The sequence below is a fragment of the Vombatus ursinus genome, unplaced genomic scaffold (genome assembly GCF_900497805.2).
Source record: "Vombatus ursinus unplaced genomic scaffold, bare-nosed wombat genome assembly UNPS02014826.1, whole genome shotgun sequence".
NCBI lineage: Eukaryota > Metazoa > Chordata > Mammalia > Diprotodontia > Vombatidae > Vombatus > Vombatus ursinus.
In genome coordinates this window covers 9,415,155-9,441,777 of record NW_020954604.1, presented here as the reverse complement: position 1 = coordinate 9,441,777, position 26,623 = coordinate 9,415,155, and the positions used below count along the sequence as shown (strand labels likewise).

Below are 26,623 nucleotides of genomic sequence, written 5' to 3'. Positions count from 1 at the left end.
TTGACTTGATGCTGCAGAATAAACAGGGACTGCTTCATTTTTGTCTATGCATTCCCAGCATGTAACACATAGTACTCTGTACACAGTAGGTGCTCATTAAATGTTTGCTGAATTTAATTGAACAATAATAAATGGCAATATTATGAAAAAAAATCTCCAATAGAGCTTTTAGGGTTATGAAGTGCCGGCTGTCCTCGCAATGACCGACAGATAGTGTGAATCAGGCGGTAGTACAAATAGTTTTCTCATTCTTATTTTGCGGAGGAAAAATCCAATTATTCTTTCTGAGTAGATCCCATCGCCCAGCCTACAAACCTTTTTTGTTTTTCCTTCTTTTTCTTTCTCTTAAGCGGCGTCCTCAAACTGTACCACACTCTAGTGGGAACAGAAACCTGGACAAATGTGAAAAGGACAAAACGCTGGGAAGGAGGCTGGGGAAAAACAAAAACAAAAGGGTCAATTCCAACTGAGACAAAAGGAGCTTCCACTCCAAGTGGAAAGGAGAAAATACCTTGCGAAGGAGCCCGGTGTCCTTGCCATGCTCCACGCTCCCCCCTCAATATTGACAATGCAGTTAGTACTTCCCGTAACCTAGAGACCAGAGAATGCCGCCTTGCTTCCGCGAAGAAGGGGGAACGTGGAAGTCTCTTGTTTTCCCAGGGTTTCCACCTTCCTCCAAGCCTCAAACTGGGCTGGCTGAGTATTTTACCAACTGCAGCTTCAGGTCTCTTGATTCCACGGACTCCATGAAGTGATGGAGCCTAACGGATCAGTTGTTGTGGAGGGGGCGAAGGAGAATGGTAGGAAAACTATGAAGGGGAATGTGGGGGTCTTGGTTGGGGATGAGGGGTGTTAGGGAAGAGGTCAGCAATAGGTTAATGTGGACTCCAGCACTTAGTACATTGCCTGGAACATAGTAGGCGCTTAATAAATATTTATTGGTTCATTAGTTTATTGATGGTAGATTCCACAACTGGTTATTAAGGGAAATAAGGGTTGTAGGGGGGTGCACCTCTAACTTCTTGAGAATGAAGGCATAAGGACAGCTATACCCTTCCTGGGTCTCATATCAGATAGAACTCTGGCCTAAGCAGGTGGGGAGTGGGCTTCAACGGAGAGACTTCTCTCCTTGCTAATCCATCCTCCACAGGGCTGCCAAATGGATATTTGGCACAGGTCTAATCATGTCCCTGGGGCAGTTAGAATGCTGGGCCTGGATTCAAGAAGACTGGGTTCAAATCCGGCTGCAAACACTAACTAGCTGTGTGACCTTGGAGGCAGGTAGGTAGGTGGCTTAGTGGTTAGAGTGCTGGGCTTGCAGTCAGGAAGACCTGAATTCAAATACAGCCTCAGATACTTACTAGCTGTGTAACCCTGGGCAAATCACCCTCTATTTACCTTAACTGGGGTGGATATAATTGGATAAGGAAATGACAAACCTGTCTAATATCTTTCGCTAAGAAAACCCCATGGATAGGACTGGCAAATGACATGTGGTCATGAAGAGTCAGATATGACTGAACAACCACATAATCATGTCACTTTCCTGCTCAAGAAGCTTTGGTGGCTCCCTACTGCCTCTGGCATAAAACAAAAACTCCTTTGTTTGACATTAAAATCCTTCACAATCTGCAGGTAACCTTTCTTTCCAGGACGATTGCACATTACACTCCCTCTTATACTGTGATCCAGAAAAACTGTGCTATTTGCTGTTCTCAGTAGCTCACATTCTATCTCTTACCTTCCTGTCTTTGCCCAGGTTCTTCCCCATTCCTGTAATGCTCTCTTTTGTCACCTCCTGCTCCGGGAAACCACCAGCTCCATTTAAGGCTCAGCTCAAATACTTCCTTCTTCAGGAGGCCTTTCCTGTTTCCTCCAGTGTTTCCATCTGCCTTCATCACTGTGTATTTATTTACCTTGTACTGACTTATCTGTGAACATTTATCAATGGAATGGAATGCAAGGTAGAATGAATGAGGACACAGACTGTCTCACTTCTGGAACATCAGTATTTTTAGAAGCACAGTGACTGATATTTAGTAGGTACTTAATAAATGCTTGTTGATTAGTTGATCGATGTGAATCTCCCCAGGGTAGCATTTTTGTTCTATTATTGATCAGTGGAAAGGGAAAATTGAATTATTGGCCTTAGCTCTGCAAGATCTAGGGTTAAAAGGTCAGAATCTAGTCACTTTGGCGTATCTTTATTCATTAAGGCAGCAGCCCAAGAGAGATGGGGAGGAGGTAGGCATGATATGTCATTCTTCTTAGTTCAGAAAATTAAAGCAAGAGCATTCGTAGTCCTTCTGCACATTAGATGTTAAGTTCCTTAACAGAGCTATATGTTATCTTTGGTACATTCTCTGCAGCCAGAAAGTGCTTGATAATTTTTTTAAAAGAAATTGAACTGGATGTGGTGGTGAATATATATCCCTTCCACTTGGGGAAGGCTGAAGCTGGTGGATCTCTTGAGTTCAAAAGTTCTGAGTTGCAGTAGGCTAAAACAATTAAGTATCTATGGTAAGTTTGGCACCAATATGGTAAGCCCCCAAGAAGATCAGGCTTGTGAGTCCATGATACCAATGGGGGTTGCACTTCTAGCGTGGGTGAGATAGGGAGACCTAGTCTCCAAAAGGAAAGAGTTGAATTGGATACCTAAATATAGCTATAGACACGGCTCAATCCTCAGCCTTCTTTCTTTTTGCTCAAGCCCTCAGAAATTACATTTACTCTCATAGCTTAACCCCTTTATGCGGAGAGGGGTGAATCCCAAATATGTACTTCAAGCCCTGATCTATTTCTTGTTTACATCTCCAGCTACATCCTGCACCTCTCCATCTGAATGTCCTGCTTTTGACTAAACTGCATTCTCTCTAAAACCAAGCTCCCTGCTTACACACTCCTGTTATTGTTGTTCACTCCTTTCCAACTCGTCATGGCACTGTGGACCACACTGTCTATGGGGTTTTCTTGGCAAAGATACTGGAGTAGTTTGTTATTTTCTTCACATATCCTGCCCCTCCCCAATTAACTGCCACTCTTGACTTTGCTAATTCTGTCAATGATAGCATCCATTTCTAAGTCTCTAAGGATCAAAATCTTGAATTATTCTTGATTTCTTATTTTTCTCACCCCAGCCACAGCCCAGTCAGTTCCAAGGTTTCATCTTTCCTAGCATCTCTTCTGAGGCATTACGGCATAGTGGATAGGGCACTGGACTTGGAGTCAGGAAGACTTGGGTTTCTACCTCAGATAATAGCTATGTGACCCTTGACAATTCACTTAGTCTGTGTCTCATTTTCCTCATCTGTCAAATGAGTGGGGTGGATTCAATGATTCTTTTCACTTTTAAATTCTGCCATCTTGATTCCATTTTTTCATTTCCATGCCCATTGCCACTATTCTAAGAAGACCCCATTGCCTGTCATTTGTACTACTGCAGAAGCTTTCTAACTGATCTACCAGCTTTAAGCCCTTCCATGCTTCATCCCCACCATCAGTCAATTTTAGGCTACCATGTGAATCTTGGATTTAGTATTGAATCTTGGGAGAGAGCTCTCGAGCTGGTGTAGAGTAATAGTCCCTTAGAACCAAAAAGACAGTGGAAGTCAAATTTTTACAGAGGACGAAACTGAGGTTTAGAGATGCTATGTGACTTGATCATGATCACATGGGTAGCAAGTAGTAAGGACCTGATTCAAAGTCATCTTTCTACTATGTTGTCATTAGGAACATTTTTAGGGGGGTCTGGAACTGTGATTTCATTGGTATATGGGGTACCCAGAAAGGAAACTCCATCTGTGAATGCATTATGGTGCCTTATCTACAATTTCCAGCCTTAGAGAGTTGCTCAGGGCACTGAGAGGTGAAGTGAGTTGTTCTGACACAACTGTGTCAGAAGAAGGGGACTTCAACCCAGGTCCTTCTGATTCTCAGTACACAATGCTGCCTCTCCTGAACAGCCTTTTCTTAAATACATTTAAACCATCTCCAAAGAGTAGGAACCATGAGAATGGATGAGTCCACTAGAGGACAGAACATAGAGAGAAGAGGACCTGGAAAGAGCCTGAAGAAAGATCAAAGTTAGTGGGTAAGAGGAAGAAGAGAAGCTAGTAAAAGAGTCAGAAAAGAAGGCAGAGAGATAAAAGAAGGTGCAGTGCCACAGAAGTTAAGACAGTATTTGTTACAAGAGAGAGCTCTTTTGGGGGGAGGGGAAATGATAGAATCACACTTTTTTTTTTTTAAAAAAGAAAAAGTCAAGGAGAAAATTTAAAAGAAGATAGATAAGTATCAGAGTGGAAGGTTCAAGACTGAGAAAAGGCCTTTGGATTTCCCCATGAAGAAGTCTGTAATCTTGGAGGGAGCCTCCTCAGTATAGATATAGTGGGGTGGGGAGGGGGGGTGAGGAATGGAAGAGTCATGAAGAAATAGAAGTGAGGACTGTGATGATAATAGTAACAATAGCTAACATTTATATAGTGCTCTAAGGTCTGCTGAGTCATATAGATATATAATGATTTTTAATATATTGGTATGATATATAATATATGAAGATAAAATATATATAAAAATAAATAAACAAATGCATGGGCAGGTAGGTGGTGCAGTGGATAAAGCAGCTGGCCTGGAGTCAGGAAGACCTGAGTTCAAATCCAACTTCAGACATTTACTGGCTGTGTGACTCTGGGCAAATCACTTCACCCTGCTTGCCTCAGTTTCCTCCTCTATAAAATGAGCTGGAGAAGGAAATGGCAAAATACTCTAGTATCTTTGCCAAGAAATCCCCAAATGGGGGTTACAGAGAGTGAAACATGATTGAAATGACTGAACAACAACAAATGTGTGCATACATAAACAAATATATATGTGTATATATAGTTATATTTGAATCTCACAACTATTTTATGAGGTCAGTGCTATTATTATCCCCATCTTAGGGATGAGGAAGCTGAGACAGAGATGCTAAGTGTCTTGCTCAAAGTCACATACCTACTAAGTCAGGATTTGAACTCAGGTCTTCCTGACTCTGAAATCCCAGCACTCCATCTATCATGCTATTCAGAGGCAGTGAAAGCTGCTCTTTTGAGAAGTGGTTCAATGAAAGGAAAAAAAAGGAAAGCCAAAATATATTTTGTAATTAGATCTTGGCCCTTCACACGTTAGTCAAGCTTCAAATACTGAACAGAATGCTCTCTTTGAAAATGTAATTAAAGGATTAGAACTATATGGTGGCAGGTGCTGACAGCGATGGCAGTCTGGAGCCTGAGGAACACGGCCCTAGTGCAGTAGATGTCAATCCACTTCCTGTTCTGTTGTCTGCTGCTGAATGTGATGCTTGTGCCCGCTGTCTTCAGTATCACCTCAAAAGAGATGCTCCTATTGGGTAAGAATCTGATAAAGGTCTATGAACCAGTTTGGCCTAATAGAGCGAATAGCTTAAACAGCTCATATTTATACAAGGGTGGGCTGGTAAATGTTTAACAACTGGCTCTTAGAAAATAAAATGTACCCACTACACACTTTTAAGTTTAATATGATTATTAACATTTTTCCCATCACTTTCTTAAGTCTGATAAAGATCTATGACCCATTTTAGCCTAATAGAGTGAATAGCTTACGCAACTCATATTCATACATGGGTGAGCTGGTGAATGTTTAATGACTAGCTCTTGGAGAAAAATGTACCCACTACACACTTTTAAGTTTAATATGCATTATTAACATTTTCCCCATCACTTTCTTAAGTTAAGACAATTAACAAGAACAAAAAATCAAGCCTTGATTTGTAATGTTTGCCAATTTCTGTGATATAAATCCTCACACTGAAAATTGCACAATTGATTCAGTTGAAATTGGCTACAGCACATCCCTACCTTTACATAGTGATAACCTGTTTCTATAGCACTTTGAGATTTACAGAGCACCTTCCTCACAACATCCCTGTGAGCTAGGTAGCATAAGCATTGTTGTTCAGTTGTTTTAGTCGTGTCAGACTCTGTGTGACTCCATTTGGGACCTTTTTTTGGCAAAGATCCTGGAGTGATTTGCCATTTCCTTCTCCAGCTCACTTTACAGATGAGGAAACTGAGGCAAACAGGGTGAAGTGACTTGCCCAGGGTCACACAGCTAGGAAGTGTCTGAGGCCAGATTTGAATTCAGGTCTTCCTTACTCCAGGCCTGGTGCTCTATCCAGTGCAACACCTAGCACAGACCTGCACAACTTGGTAGTAGGGAGGGGCCAAAATTAAAATAGGTTAAACTTCTTCGGGTCACAGATAGGTTTTTAGCAGCTCACTTTCTAAGTAAAGGTATGATTAATGATTAAATTATTTTGCAAATAAACCATATTTAGAAAAGGGAGATTTCAATTGATATCAATTAACTATACTTTTTACTTAAGATTTTTATTTATCATGAAATCATATGTTAAAAAAAAATTACTTTGCTGCACTTACTTTGTCCCTGTTCAATGCCAGTAACAACCAAAAACACAGTGAAAAGATATGACTCTCGATCCTCTCAGACTAGAGACAGACTGACAATGGTTGGTTGCCATGGGTCACGTGCAAACAGGAGAGAGTGCACAGTGGCAACCCACCCACCAAGTTACATGATGGGCACAACAGTGACTAGTAGAGGGCGGGTTAAGTGGGGCACGGGCAAAGCACTCGTTACATCTTTACTATCTTTTACATCCTCTACATTTTTCATGGGCTGCCCGAAATCCTTTGGCAGGCCACAAGTGGCCCGTGGGCTGCATATTGTGCAGGCCTGACCTAGCATAAGCATTATGTTTCCCATTTTAGAGGTAAGGAAATTGAAGGTATTTTAATATTTAATATATTTATCAAATATATTTAAACTATCTACATGTCGTTGAAGCCATGAGAGTAGAGGAGACAGAACACAGACAGAAGAGGACCAGGAAAGGAGCTTGAAGAAAGGCCAAAATTAGTGGGAAAGAGGAAGAAGGGAAGCTAGTAAGAGTCAGAAAAGAAGGCAGAGGTAGGAGGAGAAGGGGCAGTGCCACGGGTTGGACCAGCTTCCCATACTCACCCCAACTCTCAAAAGCTAGAATCAGGGTATGCCTACTTATGCTACTCTTCTATCCGTGGAGATGGTGTGGTAGCAGTAGGTGGAGTAATAAGGGTAAGGGTGATCTGGGTGCAGCGTGAACTGAGAGCCAATTGGTAAATTTTCATCCTGATCATTTTACACCTTGGAAATTAACAAATTTACAAATCAATGCCTGATTGATTGTTTGTTGATTGTCTAGAGACTAGACTATTTCTATAGCACTTTGAGATTTAATTTGAATCCAAACTTCTCAGAACAAATCCCCTTAATAAAAGGATTTGTTCTGTAAAACTTGGATTCAGTCAAAAGGCCACACCCAAGGACCTAGCAGTCCACATGTGGCCTTGAGGCCACAGGTTCCCCACGCCTGGTAGACCTAAGATAGTGATGGAGACATTGTTAATAATGCAGAATAAATTTTATCAGTGTGTTGTGATATGGTTTTGGAGAGCCGATTGTTAAACATTTACTAGCACACCCCTGACTAGGATCAAGGTGTGGGAAGGGAGGAAAGTGAAATGAGGGCAGAAATAATGGCTTTGGAGAATACTGAAGGTGGAATGTATTACTGAGAGGGGTCTGACAAACATTACTCTCAAGTACTCCCCAAGCTCTGGATCACCTGGGTTCTCCCTTAGCATTCTGTTTCCTCTGGTAACTATGTGACTCAGAATGCATCATCTCAGATACCAAATCTGTCCAAGGCTGATTGTCCCCACAGCCCATGAAAATGCTGAGGTCTGGGGCAGCTAGGGGGTGCAGTGGATAGAGTACCAGCCCTGAAGTCAGGAGGACCAGACTTCAGATATTTGACACTTAACTAGCTGTGTGACCCTGGGCAAGTCACTTAACCCCATTGCCTAGCCAAAAAAAAAAAAAAAAAAAGGAAAAAGAAAATGTTGAGGTCCCTCCCATGGGGATTAGCTCTGAGACCCAAAGCACAAACTCTCTTTGGTCACTTTCTTTGGTCTTGAAGGCTCACGGGAACATATTGACCTTTGCCAGCGCTAGTACTGACTCTGACTATCCAAGAACCATTGAGGAATCTGAACCTGAAGTACTGAAAAACAGGGATCCACTCTCCTATTCCATCTCAGCACTAATTCATGCTCTCCTTTGAACTTTCTCACTTTCTCTCTCTACCTCAAGATCAATTGGTTAGTATTTTTTGAGAAAGACCCTGACATAGTATCCTAGAATGCCAGCCACATGCACAAGGACAAAGCTTCAAGAGTCTGTACTTGGTGGATGTTCTTTGCCCTTCTTAATCCCCAGCTTCCATAATGATACTCTACAGGACTCAAAATTTCTTCACAAATACTCAGGGCTTAGATCATCTTCCCACATTCTAACTCTCCAAAACTACAATAAGATTAAGTATCCTGATGCTACTTATATCCATAGAGATGGGATGGGTCATCTGTCATTTCATGATGCCTGATACTGAGCATAACACCTCACACATTGAATGTGGAGTCAGCAAGGTGATACAGTGGATAGAATATTGGACTTGTAGCCAAGAAAACCTGAACTTAAAGCCTAGAAAAGGCAACTAACTCTGGGTGGAGAGAATGTGAATTTTGAAACCTGCCAATGTGAAGCCTGATGTCTTATTCCTCAGTGTCTTTTAAGTGCTTTTCAAAATAAAACCTTATTTTGGCAGAAAAAAAAAGAAACAAGGAAACCTAAGTTCACATCCTGCTGCAGAATCTTACTGGCTGTATGATCCTGGGCAAGTCACTTAAGCTCAGTTTTCTCATCTATAAAATAAAAGCACCTACCTTGCTAGGTTGTTTTGAGGATCAAATCAGTTACCATAGTAAAGTACTTTGCAAACCTTAAAGGGCTATATAAATGCTAGCTCTTATTAGTTAATTATCATTCAAATTGAATTGAAATGATTAAATTATTATTGAAGAGGACAGAGTTGACATGTTACCTCTTTCAATGGCCATGTGACCTTGGGCAAGTCAAGTTATTTTACTGATTTTTCTCAACTATAAAATGAGGCAGTTGGACCAAGTGATTTCTAAGGTTTCCTCTAGCTTGAACATTCATTTATTCAAACATTAGCTAATTCAACAGATTTTTATTAATGTTTAGTAATACTCCCTAAATGGGCTGCACTAAATTGTGCTAAAGCATCCTAAATTGGGTGGGGAGGGAGGCACAACACAAAGCTAAGTAGAATTTAATCTAATAGAAGGCAATGATAAGCCATGTAGACAGATAATTATTATATACCGAATATGATAATTTCATAAGAGGGCAAAAAATTAGGAAATGAGATGAAGATGAGACCATTTCCAGTTGGAAGGATCAGAGAAAGCCAAACCAATATTTACTATGCCAGTTTCCGCCTGGATGGTTTTGATATTGCCAAATAAAGTGCTTCCTATTAAAGGGAAATATTTATTTGGAAAGTTCTTTCCGGAGAGTTATTTGGGGAAGAGTTAGAGCTAACTGTCTCTAATTTTAAGTCTACTAAACCAGGCTAGCTCACACATGAAAACTTAGTTAAATAGCTAAAATAGTGACATCTGCAAATAAGTACTCTATTTTCATTAGAGAAATATTCACGGACACTTCTGTAGGGAGATTCTTTTGGGAGAGCCAATAGGAAAGCCAACCTGAAATTAATTTTGTAATTGATTATATAAAAAACAATAAGTAGAGTGATTAAAATAAAGTCATTTGATGAGGGAAAAGGAAATTACTATGGTGTTTCTAGATATAATATATTTTTGTGCCTTTTAAATTGGGCAGCTAGATATTGCAAGTAGACAGAGCACTAGGCCTGGAGTCAGGAAGACTGGAGATCAAGCGTGGCTTCAGACATTAGCTGTGTGACCCTGGGCTTAATTTTAACACTTAATATCTGTTTGCCTTAGTTTCCTCAACTGTAAAATAGAGATGATAATAATATCTACCTCCCAGGGTCGTTGGGAGGATCAAATGAGATGGTATTTATAAAGTACTGGACATAGTTCTTGGCACATAGTTGTTATTATTATTATTATTAATTATTATTAGTGTCCTGGGCATAGCCGTGACTGCCTCACCCAAGTTATGGCTCTCCTTTTTTGGAAAGGCTAGAATTGAATAAAGGAGGCTGTTCTTTGGTAAAAGAATCACGATTTTTAAAAGTTAGGCAAGTTAGAAGTTTATGTATTCCTTCTAATTTTCTTAAAATGAGAAGATAATATTGACCAAGGTTTTAGCCAAACAGTTTAATCTGTATTAGTTCTGGATTTAGTCACACCTGCTTAGCTGCCTCATTTCCAGTCTGCCAAAGTACATGCTGTGACAATAAAAGGATGATAGGATTTACAGGTAGGAGGAAATTTAGCAATCAATTAGTTCAACACATTCATTTCACACATGAGAAAACTAAGAGAGAAAGAGAGAGAGACAGAGCGAGACAGAGACAGAGACAGACAGAGACAGAGAATGAGACAGAGAAAGAGAGAGGGAGAGAGGGAGGGGGGGAGAGAGAGACAGAGAGAGAGACAGAGACAGACAGAGATGCAGAGACAGACAGAGACCAAGAGAGAGATAGGGAGTCAGGAAGAGAGAGAGACAGACAGACAGAGACAGAGAAAGAGACAGATAGAGGAGGAAGAGAGAGGGAGGATGGAGGGAGGGGGAGAGAGAGAGAGACAGAGAGAGTCAGAGAGACAGAGAGACAGAGAGAGACAGACAGACAGGGAGACAGAGACAGAGAGAGACAGGACAGACAGACAGAGAAAGAGAGAGAGAGTCACTAGAGGAAAATCAATTTGACAACCGAGTAGAGGATGGACTGGAGTGGGGAGAGCCAAGAAAGGTAGACCAACTAATCCGATATTGCAATTGTCCAGGTGAGAGGTGATAAGAGACTGCCCCAGGGCAGTGGTAGTATCCTAGGAGAGAGAAGGAGGCTAGAGAAGGTTGAAATAACTGACAGTACATATAGATAGTCATTAGATACTTGATGAAATGATTGAAAATAACCCATTTAAAAAAAACTAATTTGCTATTACATCTCACTTTTGTATGCATTGTCCTAATGTAATCCTTAGAATGGGCCCTGGGAAAGGGAAGCACTTTATAAACCTTGAAGTGCTATAGAAATGTGAATAATTATTAAGTTACTAAGTGGTAGAGTTTGGCCTTACTCCAGTCATAGGGATGGGCACATCTTTGGGCACATTGCTTAAGTATGGAATGAATTAATTAGCTCCAGTTTATTTCCCATTAGAGCTCACTGCCTCCGGATCGGTCCCAGCACAAAATCAGATCAGAATCTTTTATGCTCCTGTTATGGTCATCCTCCTGCGGATGGCAAGCTGCAGCCCTGCCCATCACCTTCCAAGCAAGTCATTGATGATGCTCTGGTAACAAAAGTTAGAGAGAATGAATATCCAAAGGAAATCATCCTGCTTGGTGAGTGAAGTCAAAGACTGGGCCTGTGCCCTGAAGGTGCCCGGCAGGAGTAGGCTCTGGGAGGAGCTGTGGTCAGGAGAGTTCTTGTGTGGGATCTGTGGCCTGCCTGACATTCTCCCCTTCCACCCCCTCTCCAAAAAAAAAAACCAAACCCAACCTAAAATAAAAACCCCAAACAAGACAAAATGAAAATGCTGATGAGCAGCTATTGGAGTGGCAGTTGGCACTGGCTCAAGAGGAAAGAGCCCTGGTACCAATTACAAGGGTTCTTAACCTTTTTTGTGTGTGTCATGGACCCCTCTGCTAAAGCCAGAAGAATGGTTTTAAAATTATAAAATAAAATACATAGGATTACAAAGAAAACTAATTATGATAAAATAAATAATTTATACATTATATAAGCACATGACATTTAAATATGAATGTATATATTATATGCAATATAATATATAAAACATTAATTTGTATAATATTCATACACAAATAAAAACTATACATCAGCATATAATATACAAATTTATACCATATCAATATATGATGCAAATTTATATACTTATATACATATTCATGTATTTATATGTAAATGTGCCAAATATATTTACATATAAATATGGAAATCTAATATAACAATACATTTATGCATTTATATATAAAATATAGAACAAACATTTTTATAAGTTTATATGAATATAAATGTTATAAATGTTTTTATTCATCCTTCTTTCTCAAGGACCAATGACATCACAAAGGTGATGTCTTGACTTCTGAATGAACTGGATTTAAGTGAGGCAGAGTTGTCAGCCTCACTCTTTCCTTCAGAGTCTGTAGATGGTTCTGGATGCTGTACATGACCTTGGTCTTTCTAAATTAAGGTCTTCCCCAGGCCTCAGTTTGTCTGACTTAATGCCCTTTCAATGACTAAGGGCTAGGTAGGAATTGAGACAAAAGATGACCTAATAGCAATTATTTTCAATTCTGGCCGGAAACTTTGAGGGTCTTCCCCTCCCAGATTGATATTATAAATATAATATATAAATACTTAAAATATAACTACAGTAAAAATGTTATGTTTCCATATCCTAATTCATGGACCTCCTGAAATCTATCCATGGACTGCTTGGGAGAGGGGGTGTGTCTGTGGCCCCCAGGTAAAGAACTCCTGGTATAGGATGAATTCCCAGCTTCCTTTTCCACTCCAGAGCATCCTTTCATGCCATGTAGCTGGTTTGAAGTGAGAAGGAAAAATAAAAAGGCTTTTTTTTTGGCTTTCCATTTTTCTTCTCTCTCTTTCTCTCTCCCTCCCTCTCTTTCTCTCTCTCTCTCTCCCTTCCTTCCTTTTTCTCTACCTCTTTCTTTCTCTCTTTCTTTTAAAAGATGTTTTTGTCTTTACATCACAGTTATTTACAGAAGCAAAGACAAAAACAAATCCTACTCCCTTCCTGTGCTTCAAAGCTTATAAGGATCTGGCCGTAGGACAAAAAAAAGTAATCACCTTCCTTGCTAAAGCTGTATAAGCTATTGAGAACATTTAAGAATGCCCATTGAAGTAAAGTTCTTAATTTTTTTTCTTTTATTATTGAATGATATCATAAGCACTACTTATAGCTGGATTTTCTTATGTCTTTCCAAAGATCAAAAGGATGCAGAATGGAGTTTTTATCCAAGACATGGGCATCTTCATACCTATCATAAGGGGAAAAAGTGTTATTTCAATGGTGTCTTTCGTGCTTATCAGAGATGTTCAACAGAGATAACACTGGACAAATGCTTTGGGAGAAAAAAATACGGTAATACCTCCCCCCATCCCCGTTTTTCTCAGTTCTTCAGTACCTTCTCCAATGAAGACTTCCTTGTAAGTCTGGAGGAAGACCCTGGAAGGCAACCTTAAGCTTTGGCAAGTGCTACCAAATTGGAAAGGCTGTCAGTATAGGCGTGTTGATAATAATAACAGCTTTCAGGTTTTCAAGGCATTTTACATATTCTATCTCATTTGATCTTCACAACATTTCTGTGAGATAGGTGCTCTTTATCTTCATTTGACAGAAGAGGAAACCACAGCTGAAAGAGGTTTATGGAATTGTCTAGGGCCATATAATTAGTAAGTGTCTGGGGCAGGATTAGAACTAGGGTCTTCCTGAGACCTAGGCCAAGGCCAGGGCTTTTTCCACTATGCCAGGTGGACTGACTGAGTGATGTTGGGCTGTGTGTCTGTCATACTATTGCAAGCGTAGCTACGTCTGGGTAGGTTCATCACCAGGTTGACCAGGGGGTGAGGGGGTGAGGGGTGCATTCTGGGGCATAATAACTCTTGAAGACTGTCTACTGAGTAATAGGAGGGTTGCAATCTGTGTCAGTGAGATGAGTATCTATGTAGATGAAATCTTAAATCCTTGATGTACTGAACTTTCTACGTGCTAAAAGTAACTATGTTACTTCCCAGCCCTATGCTGCTTCATATAGAAAGGCATTGCAAATCAACGCAATTCAATTATTTCTCAATGGAATTTTATTTTTTAATGAAGAAAAAATATATTTCTCCTCCTTCCCACCTCCCCCCATTAAAAAAGTACAAATATCAAAGCACTTTAATTTAATAACCTTCTAGTATGTACAAAGGACTATGCTAGATGCCAAGAGTGACATAAACATAAGACAGAACTTCTGACCTCAAGGAGTTTATACTTTAGTAGAGAAGGTAAGCTATGTATACAAATCAGTATAATATAAAATAGAATGTCATAAGTGCTTAAAAGAGGTACAAATAAAATGTGATGAAGGCCTGGGCCTTGAAAGATGGGGAGAATTTTAAAGGGCAGAGATGGAAGAGGGGTTCTAGGTATAAGAATGGTATGAGCAAAGGCATGACAAATGGTGATTAGCCCAGGTCAGGCTGTGAATGAGGGTTAGTAATCAGTCAATAAGCATTTATTAAGCACCTACTTTTTGCCAGATACTATGTTAAATGCTTGAGATACAAACAATGGCAAAGGATGTTTCCCACTCTTAAGGAGCTCATAGTCTAATGGGGGGAAGATAAAATGAAAACAACTATGTACATGGAAGATAATGCTGGAAAAGTAGGGTGGGGCCAATTTGTGGAGGGCCTTACATGCCCTGCCAACATGGAGTTTGGTAGGCAACAGGGAGCTTGTAGGGAGGAACATGGTGAGAGCTGTTATGCACAAAGATTAATCTAGCAGTCAAGTTTGAAATGGATAGGACCAGGAAGGGAAACTAGTAGCAGGATGACCAGTTGGGAGGTTACTTCAGTTGCCTAGGGAAAGGACGATGACCTGAATTACAGTGGGGATGGTAGGAATTAGACAGGGAAGGAGAGGCAACATGGCCTAGTGGAGCTGACCTCAGAGTCAGGAAGGCCTCAGTTAGAGTTCTGACTGCCTCTTACAGCTCTGGTACTTTGGTTAACCTCTTAGTGAACCAGGAAATTTTCTGATACCATAAATTACACTGAACGTAACAATCTGCTTTACAGGAAATTCCTTACCTGTACTGATGAAATTATAGGGAGGTAGGAGGGGCCATGGATAGAGCAATAGACTTGGGTTAAAAAAAGACCTGAGTTCAAATCCAACTTCATATACTTCATAGCAATGTGACCCTGGCAAGTCACTTAACCTATGTTTGCCTCAGTTTCCTCAACTGTAAAATATAGCACTTACCTCCCAATATTGTTGTGAGGATAAAATGAGATAAAATTTGTTAAATGCTTTGCAGACCATAAAAGCACTAAGATGTTAGCTACAAGATTACATCTATTAAAAAAAAAAAAGCAGGGGCAGCTAGGTGGCATAGTGGATAGAGTACCAGCCCTGGAGTCAGGAGAACCTGAGTTTAAATCTGGCCTCAGACACTTGACACTTACTAGCTAGGTGACCCTGGGCAAGTCACTTAACCCCATTGCCTAGCCAAAAAGAAAAAGAAAAAAAAAAAGCAATAAAAGAGAGGACATATGCAAGAGATTTACAGAAGTAGAACTGGTGAGACTTGGTGAATTGATTGCATTAGGGTGGGGATGACCCTGAGATTTTGAGACTGGGTGAACTCGATAATAGCTGTATTATAACAGAAGTAAGGAAGATGGGAGCAAGAGTGGGTCATAGGAGAGGAGAAGATAAATTCCATTATAGACATGTTGGCAGTCTACTGGAACATTACCCTTTTATATGAAGGAGAAAATCAGGCTCAATATGTATTACTTTCAGTTTAGAAATCACAGCACATATGTAGAGACATATTTTTACTTACCTCTGAGTTTTGTAATATGGTAATGTGGCATTGAAATCATCACATATGTGTGCTTTTTTGTTGGGTATTAATAGAAAACCTTACTGAAGTCCAAAGAAAAGTATTTCTACTTCACTTATGTTCTACTAGCTACAGGCATTAAAATTGCTTTTTCCTTTCCACAGATCTAAGCCTGAGTTAATTGTTGTTCAGTTGTGTCCAACTCTTTATGACCCCATTTGGGGTTATCTTGGCAAAGATAATGGAGTGGTTTGTCATTTCTTTCTATAGCTCACTTTTGCATATGAGAAAACTGAGGCAATCAGGCTTAAATGACTTGCCCAGGGTCATACAGATAATAAGTATCTTGAGACTGGATTTGAACTTAGGAAGAAGAATCTTCCTAGTGGTCAATCCACTAGGTCAGTAGTGCTGTTATTATTAACATATTAATACTTTTCAATTCTTTTGTGAATGAACTGTTGAACTTTTCTAACCATTTATCTCTGGGGGAGTATAATGCTTTTTCTGCCTGGTAGCAACAAGCGGTTAAGTATGGAGTGAAACTGTCCTTAGTATTCTTTATTCCTCTTAAAAGAGATTTTAGTTGTTTTTAGGATTTACTTTACATTTATAAGAGTCCATCCCTGTGGCAAACAGAAACTCACAACTGATCAATAGACAGAAGCCACAGGATATGAAGGGGAGATTAGCTCTTTCTAGAGGCACTGTCTAAAACAGTCAAAGGCTAGCTTAAAAGGCAGTTTGAAATATTGGAAGAAAAGGTTGGAAAGAAATTTAGTCAGTGGATTTGGGGCACTAATTAAGGAAAGATGGTGCCTAGCCCATAGGGAGGCTGTAGGTGGGCTTAGCATACTTGGAGCCCTGTAGGCATAGCTTTGCATTGATTCCATCTGTGGTTTGGTTTCCTGGTATCAAACTGGACCACCCTGTCATCATGACATTAGCATTTTCATTTTATTGGATTGTTTTATTTTTTTACTGCTTATCTTAGAAGTGATAACATCATCTTAGGGAAAAGGTTCTTAACTTTTTTTTTTATGGATGCTTTTAACCTACCCACAGACCTTTTCTCAGAATAATGTTTTTAAATGCAAAAAATAAAATAACAGAATAACAAAGGAAACCAATTGCATTGAAATTCAGTTATCAAAATATTAGAAAGACAAATTCATTGACTCCAAGTTAAAAGGTTATGGCTAAAGGAGACAGCGTTCAAAACAAATGAATTATTAATTGCTATATAATATATAATAATTTTATATTATGTGTATAATTAATTGTTAACATACATAGGGTGTATGTGTGTGCGTGTGTGTGTTGCCCATGTCAATTATGTGTGTTCATGTAGGTCTGTCTAGGTATGCCTCCTAGGGAGGCATGAATAGAGCATCCTATCCCTACCCTCCTCCAAGGGAAATTTTGATTCCAGGAAAGAGAGAAACAGGAAATTGGTGCCAGGGGCTGGCCATTGAGCTTTCCTCACCAAAAAGGGACCAGGCTAGAATTATAACTCTCTGCCCTCTCTAAGTATTGTTAGGCTAGAGGACATAACTTTTATGTTCAAGCTGCAATCCCTTAACACAGAAGGAGTGTCTCAAGCAATATATCCAGGGTTTGACTCCTCTTCTCACCAAATGACTCCCACAAAGACCACAAGTAGTGAGTAGCAAATAAACTCATGTATCTAAGCTGATTGCAAACAGATATCAGAGAAGGTACAGATGAGAATGTAACAGATAATACAAAGAGCGAATGAGCTTTCTGCTCAGAGAGAGGTATCTCAGCTCAACTGAGAGAATCCTAGATCTTACTCAAGGAGAAATTCCCCAAGGTCTCTAGTGTCATAAGCTAAGGACATGATTTGAGGTGCCAGGTCTTCTAAATGTTGGCTTGTTCCCAGAGTCTTTTTCTTCCCTTAGGGGCCTCTCCTGGAAGAGAACCACATATCTCCTCTCTTGAAGGGTGGGGAAACACAATGGGAAATAAAGATAATGTAAAAATAAAATGCTGATAAATTTTTTTGAAAGACAAATTTAATAACCACACTTGATCCCATAGAAGACCTGAGAAAGCACCTCCCCTCCTCCTCAGCAGAGGTGCAGAGCATATGCTGCATATCATGCCAGACTCAGTTGGTGTATTGGTTAGCTTTGCCAAACTTTTTCTTTTTCTTTTTCTTTTTTTTTTTCTGTTTTTGTATCAATTGGTATAAGAGATAAGTTTCTGGAAGAGGAAGGAAGGATATGTAGGTGATGTAGAATGTGAAAAAAATATTTTTTAAAGAAACACCTTAGTCTTTGGGTCACATAGTTGAGCTCTTGGGGCTTGTTTCTTCATCTGCAAAATGAAGGGGTTGAAGTGATAATCTCAAAGGTTCCTCCTAGTTCTACCATTAGGGAAGCAATGTATACAGTAGAGAAGGCACTTGATGTCAGAGTCAGAGGACATTAGTTTAAATCCTAATTGTGCCACTTACTCCCTGTGTGACTTCGGACAAGACATTTAGCCCCTCTGGGCCCTAGTTTCTTCATCTGTAAAATAAAAGGGTTGGATTAATTGGTCTCTGAGGTTCCTTCCAGCTCTGTGCAGGGTGTGCTGGTAAATGTCTAACAATTAGCTTTTTTGGGGGGGGGGGGAGAAGAAGTACCTATGACATACTTTTGTGTTTAGTTGCATTATTAGTGTTTTCTCCTATCACTTTCTTAAGTCTAGGCAATTCACAAAATAATACAGCAGGCCTTGATTTGTATCATTAGTTGATTTCTGAGGTTGAGTTCACACTGAAAATTTAACAATCAGCTACCTCAGGCAGGTTTGAGCTAGGTCTAACACACGTCTCATCTTATGATACAGTCTGTGTAACTTTTCTGACCATTCATCTAGCAGTACTCACACTCATTCATTCATCTGACAAATATTTATTAGTTAATAATTTGACATTTGACAAATATTTATTAGTTAATATTTGTTCTGAGAGTAATATCTCTTGGAAGTTTATGACGTTACTTTGTGTCATATATCATTCTAAACATATGTTCCATTTCTCATTACAGTGCATTGCTTAATAAATGTTGGTTGAATACATGTATAAATTAATTTCTCCACTAAGATTGTAAGCCCTTTGAGGGAAAAACCTATGTTATGTCTTTTTATCCTCCTCCTGTACTTACAAGCATGCACATCTAAGTATATTTTTTACTATTTGTTGCTGATGAATCCTCATTAAAAATTTTACCTGCTTAAAAAGACATTTGAAGAGAAGAAAGGGAGAAGCAATGACCTTCATATATTTTTATTGTTTCTGGTGGAAAAATATCAGTTTTTGCATTTTCAATTTGCATTCAATTTCTCTGAGCTGACCAGTGGCCTATCTCTAACCTTTATGTAATTTTATTTGGGGCACATTACTAATAGACATTGATCTCAGGAATGGACTCCCAGAACTGATTCCAGGGGACAAGACATATTTACATCCTGAGCAATGTCCAGACTTTTATAAACATGGAGCCACTGTACCACCCGTGAATTTTTCAAGGTGAGTCCTAGTACTTTAGTGCTTGGTTTATTTGGGTAACTTTTTTTATTCTTGTCAACAAGCCTTTTTTGTGTCAGCTATGTGCTAGGTGTGTGTGGGGGTGATGGTAATAGTGGTTGGCTTTATATAGACAAAAAATGAACAGCCCCTGCCCTCTAGAAGCTTAGTCTATTACTGCAAAGCAGCATTTAAATAGAAAATTAAATACAAAATATGTACAAAGTGTGAATTCCAGGGGAGGATACTAGTAACTGGGGTGGTGGTGGCTATCAACATAGGCTTCATGTAGGAAAGGGCACTGGAGCTAGGCTTTGAAGGAAGCTAAAGGAAGGAGGGAGTGCATTCCAGACTTGGAGGAAAAGACTATGCAAAATCACTGAGGCAGGAGACCGGATTTTGTGTATTGGGAATGACTGATAGGCTTCTTTGGTGGCAACACTGAGTGTGTGAAATAGAGACAGAATAGAGGGCTTTTTTAAAACCAGTCACTGGAGTTTGTATTTGATCCTAGAGGCAAGAGGAATTCCCCTTTATGAATAGGGGAATGACTTGTGTTGGTGTCAATACAAAACTACTAAGAGAAGGGGTAATCTCATCAAAACTTCAGTCAATAAGCATTTATTAAAACCCTACTATGTGCCAGACACTGGGCTTAGTTCTGGGAATACAAAGATAGACAAAGGACAGTCCCTACTCTTAAAGAGCTGTCACTGTCTAATAAGGGGAGATAACATGCAAACAACTAGGTACAAACAAGATATAGACAGGATACATGGGAGATAATCAAAAGAGGCAGGGTACTAGTTTTAAGAGGAACCAGGAAACACTTCTTATACAAGGCGAGACTTTCGCTGGGACTTGAAGGAAGCCAGGGGAGCTAGGTGATATAGTGCACAGCGCATTGAGCCTGAAGTCAAGAAGACCTGAGTTCAAATCTTACCTCAGGCATTTACTGTGTGACCCTGGGCAAGTCACTTAACCCTGTTAAGCCTCAGTTTCTTCATTTATAAAATGAGCTGAAGAAGGAAATGACAAACCAATCCAGTATCATTGCCAAGAAAACCCCAGGCAAGGACACATATGCTGGAGCCCCACATCTGGTGGGGAGCCCAAATCCATTGGAGTAAAGAGATCCAGCTAATCACAGGTGAAAAAATTGGAAATTCATTATAAATTAATTATGCATAATGTGAGGACATCTCAATACTTATATTAATGGCTGCACAGTGAGCTGCAGCCCTGACAATGAGGAGTAACAGCAACAATGTGACAAGTTTCATTCACAGCAGGGCTTCATGACCAGAAGCAATTCTGGGATTTTGCTGCGGCTGAGACAATCAGAGGGCGAGTGCAAAGGATTGCTGTTATGGCATACCCAGGGCTCGGCTTGCTTGCTGGCTCTTAGCTCTGGAAAACAGGGTGTCTCTTAATATCTTGACGGGAGTTTGAATGTCTTGTTCAAGGAATAGCAAGCAGGCCAGTGTTACTGGATCTGAGACTACCTGGAGGCAAGGTGTAAGAAGACTAGAAAGACAGGTAAGGCCCAGGGCAGGAAGGTCTTTGAATGACAAACAGATTTTATATTTGACCCAGAGGGGTATAGGGAGCCACTGGAGTTTATTGAATATTAGTTCATTAAAGTCCGACCTTCATTTTATCATGCTCAATTTGACAGCTGAGTGGAGGATGGGCTGGAGTGGCCAGAGACTTGAGGCAAGGAGACCAAAAGAGGTAAAAAAAAAAAAATTCCATCAAAAAGATGTTGACTTTGATCAAGTCCAATTAGCAATCAAAATCCTAACAACTAGCATTAGCCAAAAGTGGAGTGGGTTCCTTTGGGAGACAGTGAGTTCCTCTTTGCTGAAGAGCAGAAGCTGGGTAACCATTTGTCAGGGAAGTTGTAGAGGGATCCCTGCTCAATTATGGACTGGAAGAGATGCCTCTGAAGTTCCTTCTATTTTTGAGGATTCCATGAAATAAGGATGTTGGGAACATATTAATATATCACTGAAGATATATGAATGGATCCTTGTCATTTGAACATAAATAAGTGTATTTACTTTGTTCCCATGGTCAACCTCTGTCTCTTCCTTCCTCCCCCCCCTCCCCCCGCCCCACAAGTCCCTTAAATTTCTAGACAGACTCAGATTATTGGCCTTTGATTTACATTACAAATAACATGAGCTCTAGCTTGAGCCCAAATCCATTGGAGTAAAGAGAGCTAGCTAATCACAGGTGAAAAAAATTGGAAATTAATTATAAAAATTTGGAAGAACATGGAAAAGTGTGGCAGTATGTGTCTTTTAAAAAATGTTTTTCATTGATAGCTTTTGGCTTTATATTACCTTACATTTCCGAATATACTCCTCCCTGACACCCCCACCCCCATTCCCAGCCATTTCTTATGACAAAGAATTCTAAAGGGGAAATAAACTAGTCTAGCAAAACTAACCAACACCTAAAAAAACAGATATTTAGTACGATGTTCCATATGTGGTCATTGTTCTTTTCATTTACCAGCATACTGGTTTTGTTAAAAAAAGTTTTTGTTTTATTTATGATTTCAAGATGTTTATGTAAGGTGTGTGTGTGTGTGTGTGTGTGTGTGTGTGTGTGTGTGTGTGTGTGTTTGCCCAGGTAGGTTATGTGTATATCCACATGGGTTTGACTAAATTCAGTTTGCAGGGAGGTATAAAGAGATATCTCTGGAATCTCTTTCACTCTTCTCCAAGGGAAATTTTGATTCCTGGAGAGGAGCAGGAGAATGGAGCATTGAGGCTAACCAGTTCTGCTCTCCTCAAAGTGGGGACATCAGACTAGAATTATACCTTTCTACTCCCTTAAATATGGTTAGTCTAGGGGGAATTGATTTAAGTTTAAGTTGTTTTTCTGGTCGCTATCCCTTAATGGGGAGAGGACTGTACAAAGGCTTGGCTGTCTTTATGCCAAATGGTAGTTACAAGAAGACCATCACAAATGGTGAGTAGTGAATTTATACAAGTAGACTGCAAACAGCAATCAGAGAAGTTATACAGATTAGAATATATCAGACAGTGTAGAGTGAATGAGGAGTAAGATGTGTGTGTGTGTGTGTGTGTGTGTGTGTGTGTGTGTGTGTGTGTGTATGAGAGAGAGAGAGAAGGGGGGGGGGGAGAGAATATCCTACTTCATCCAAGGGGAAATTTTCAGCAATTTTTAGTCTAGCAAGCTGGAAATCAGGGACATATTGAGATCCAGGCTCCTCTACATATCTCCTTCCCAAAGTCTCTCCACCTCCTTGAAGACAGCCTAGAACCACCTTGTGTGCTAGAAGCAAGAAGAAATCTCTTTTCTCCCAAGCCCCTCAAGAAACACTGAGCACCAAACAATTAGTCTCTCCATCAAGATTGTCTTACGTAAATGTACCAGGCTGGAACCCTGGGTTACATTTATAAAAATACAACAAAGTAACACCTATAACAGAATAAAAGGAATTTCTATTTCAGTGAAAACAAATGTTGATCTGGGTGCAGTGCCAATCTTTGCTAATTTTATGGCTGCCTTTCATTGTTTTCAGAGTCCCATATGTAAAGGAAGTAGATACATTTATTCCTCTGGAACCTCTGTCAAAACAATATCAGTGAGTATTGTTACATTATTTTATATTATTTATGTAGGTAGATCAGGATGCATGCCCAGAATCTGCCCAATGGATTTTTATTTTTTCAATCTTTGTTGCGAAGGCAGAGGGGTATAATGAAAGAAGTGTTAAATTTTAAGTTAGATGATCTGTTTTTTATTTTTTAAATTCTAGTTCTTCCATTCTGTGTGACCTTAAGTAAATCATTTCACTTCTCAAGGATTCAATTTTCTCATCTGTAAAATATGGGGAATGGACCAAATGATCTATAAGATCTCTTTCAGCTCATATTTAATGCTCCTGTGATTCATCAAGCTTTGGTTGGGTAAAACATAATATTATTAGTAAGGCTTTATCATCAATTCCACATTCACCTGCTAAATCTTCAGTTAAACTTTGGGGATGATACTTTTCCAAATGACTGAATCTTAGTGATGAGATATAGTTTGGTAGATTAAAAACTGATTTTAAAGATTGATAAGATTACGTTATAACACTTTATCAATTAGGATCCTAGATTTAAAACTGGGAAGGACCATAAAGGTCATCTAGTCCTGGTATAAATGAGAAAACCAAGGCCCAGAAAGGTTGTGATTTTCTCGAGGTCCCACAAGGTGACAGCTGTGACAACTGTGACAGCTAGTGACACGTAGGTGGCCCGGTGGATAGAGGGCTAGCCCTGGAGTCAGGACTGAGTACAAATCTGGCCTCAGAAACTTACTAGCTGTGTCACCCTGGACAACTCACTTCACTTGGTTTGCCTCAGTTTCCTCAGCTGTAAAATGAGATGGAGGGGGGCAGCTAGGTGGCGCAGTGGATCGAGCACCAACCCTGGATTCAGGAGGACCTGGGTTCAAATCCAGACTGAGACACATAACACTTACTAGCTGTGTGACCCTGGGCAAGTCACTTAACCCCATTGCCTAGCCCCCCCCCCCAAAATAAAAAGAACAAAATGAAATGGAGGAGGAATAACAAACCACATCAGTAGCTTTGCCAAGAAAACCCCAAATGGGGACACAAAGAGTTGGGCATGACTGAACAACAACAAGGTGACATGAATCCAACTCCAAACATAATATTCTTTCCATTGTACTACACTGCCTAGAGAGGAAGAACAGTCAAAGATGCTTCAGAGGTTTTGATTCTAGGTCACTAGAAGTGTCTTTAATTAAAAATATAAAATTCAGGAGAAGTAGTATTTTTGAAGACAAGTGGAAGCTAGGTGATACAATGGATAAACTGCTGAACCTAGAATCAGGAAGACCTGAATTCAACTCCTGCCTTCTTAGACAATTATTAGTTGTGTGACTGTAGACGAGTCCCTTAATCACTGCCTGCCTCAGTTTCTTCATCTGTAAAGTGGGGATCATAATAGCACTTATCTCCCAGGATAGTTGTGAGCATCAAGTGAGATATTATTTGTAAAGTGCTTTGCAAGCCTTAAAGTGCTATATAAATAATAGCTGTTGTTATTATTACATGAATTATTATTGCATGAATTACATTATTACACAGCATCATAGCTGTAGAGATGGAAAGGATCTTAAAGGTTATTTAATCCAACCACTCCCCCATTTGACAGATGAGGAAACTGAGGATGGGAGAGGTTTAATGACTTCTTGAAGGTCACACAGCTGGCTGAGTTGCGATGTGATCCTCTGACCCTAAGGTCAGTGTTCTTTAGAACTGAGATTAGAACTCAGATCCCATGAGAGGATAGGAGATGGTGGGCAAGATGCTGCTAAGTTCAGTTTTGGACATGTTGAGTAGGAATTCTTGTGTAATGTATGTGTGGGGATTTACAGAAGATAGTTGGAAATTCTGGCTTGGTGCTTTCAGAGAGAGTTTGGATACTGAGGATAAAGACTCAATTCAATTTAGCAAACATCTATCAATTGTATGTTATATGTGAGGCATATGCTGAAGGTACAGAGGTAAAAAGGAGTTAGTCCCTGCCCTTAAAGAGCTGACTTTTTTTTTCCCCTCGGTAATTGGGGTTAAGTGACTTGCCCAGGGTCACACAGCTAATAAGTGCCTGAGGTCACATTAAACTTAAGTCCTTCTGAGTCCAGGCATGGTGCTCTATCCACTACACCACCTAGTTGCTTTTTTTTTTTTTTACATTCTTTTATGGTGACTCTATGAAAAATACAATTTAGATGATTGTACAGTTACATGAATTCAGAACTGCTTGAATGTTGACTTAATGAGATATTCCTAAATGCAGATTTCTGTCACAAAAAAATAGGAAAAAACAAGAGGAGGAGCTTTTTTTGGGGGGAGGGAAGGAGGTAGAAATGGAGGAAGGGAAAAATGGGTCAGTTTTTAAGACACAGGTATCTTTTTTTTAAGGTTGCGGTGTCAGCATGACACCCAAGAAGAAGTGACTGGCAGGCAGTCTGGAAATATGGTGATTTGGGGGCTTACAGATTTGAGATTCATCTATTCAGTATTCATTAAGCAAGCATGGTATGCAAGGCCATGTACTAGTCACTGGGAACATAAAGCTTTGAAAAAAAAAACCCAGTCCTTGCCCTCTGAGTACTTACATTCTATTGGGGGTGGTGGTGGTGCAGAATGTGAAGTGTACACAGAAGTGTAATATAGGGCTGGGTCTGATAAGGAACAGAGTTGACATCTAGAAGCTGACTCCATGAAACTGTATGTATGGGATGGTGAGGGTACCTATTCAAAGAGGACCCAAGCAGTAGCAGCCAGCCCTGCTCCAATAGTGCGAATTCAAGTTCATGGGACCACTTTAGGGGGTTGATCATTTGCACTGATCAGCAACCTGACTGTAGTCCAAGTATTACCAGCCCCATTTCATAGGTGTGGAAACTGAGGTTCTAAGAGGTGAAAATGACTTGCTCAGAGTCACAATCACTAGTAAGTAGCAAAGCTGGAACTCAGACTCAAGTCTTCTGATTTCCAGGGCTCTCTCCCCATCATCATGATGCCTCCCTGTAGTTGTACAGGTAAATTGTGCTGTCATACAACATGCGACCTGTTCTTCCTGCAGCTTGCCTTTTTCTGAAAAGGACAAGAAAAAGCAACAAATGAATGAAATAATGGAAGTGAAAGAACTTGATGATTGGAAGCCAGCAGTTCCTCTAATGGTTTGGTTGTTCCCTGCTGTGCCACTGACAAAACCTTTAAAAGTGGTAACAATTTGAGAAGCATTGGACCCCGTAAGGATAAAGCTTGTTGGGTGGTTATGTAAATAAAATGGCAGACTATACTCTTGTTGCTTGCTTGTTATGGCCAGGTTGTCTTTTTTTAATAACATGAATTTTATTTTTAAAAATCATTAAAGTATTCTTGATAATCTTTGGTTTCTACTCCACAGTCATTTATCATTTATTCTCTCCTTTTCCTCTTTTTCCCCACCCCTTTCCACTCCACCACAGTTGATCATCTGCTCCATTCCAAAGTCCCCTACCTCTTTACCAAGAGGAGGAAAGTATTTTTAATCACCTGTTTTGGAGATTGGTTATTACAAGGAATCAGAGCTCAGCCACATTTTAGTGTTGTTTTTATTTACGTTACTGTAGACATTATTATATATTTTTCTCTGTTCTGCCAATTTCATTTTCACTTTCCTGGTTTGCCAAGAGGAGAATCCATGGTGGACAAAGGGAGGGAGCTAGAGGTATCAGGGAAGTGTGGTATCCTCTAGAGGAGCAGAGTATTTGAGA

General features: G+C 39.8%; 1 protein-coding gene across 1 annotated transcript; it reads left to right on the top strand.

Annotated features, from left to right (window-relative positions):
• The first annotated feature begins 625 nt into the window (after positions 1–625).
• Positions 626–26,206, top strand: SPATS1 (spermatogenesis associated serine rich 1). The gene is made up of 7 exons (XM_027838270.1): positions 626–800; positions 5,236–5,383; positions 11,318–11,502; positions 13,134–13,289; positions 19,186–19,306; positions 22,863–22,925; positions 25,948–26,206. The coding sequence occupies exons 1-7, from the start codon at positions 755–757 to the stop codon at positions 26,099–26,101; spliced, it is 873 nt and encodes a 290-aa protein (XP_027694071.1). The 5' UTR covers positions 626–754; the 3' UTR covers positions 26,102–26,206.
• The last annotated feature ends 417 nt before the right edge of the window (positions 26,207–26,623 follow it).

Excerpts from the sequence above, each read along its gene's own strand:
- SPATS1 (XM_027838270.1), top strand. The coding sequence starts at position 755 with ATGGAGCCTAACGGATCAGTTGTTGTGGAGGGGGCGAAGGAGAATG. Across the intron at positions 801-5,235 it reads GGAGGGGGCGAAGGAGAATG|GTGCTGACAGCGATGGCAGT; the intron begins GTAGGAAAACTA and ends ATATGGTGGCAG. Across the intron at positions 22,926-25,947 it reads CCTCTGTCAAAACAATATCA|CTTGCCTTTTTCTGAAAAGG; the intron begins GTGAGTATTGTT and ends TTCTTCCTGCAG.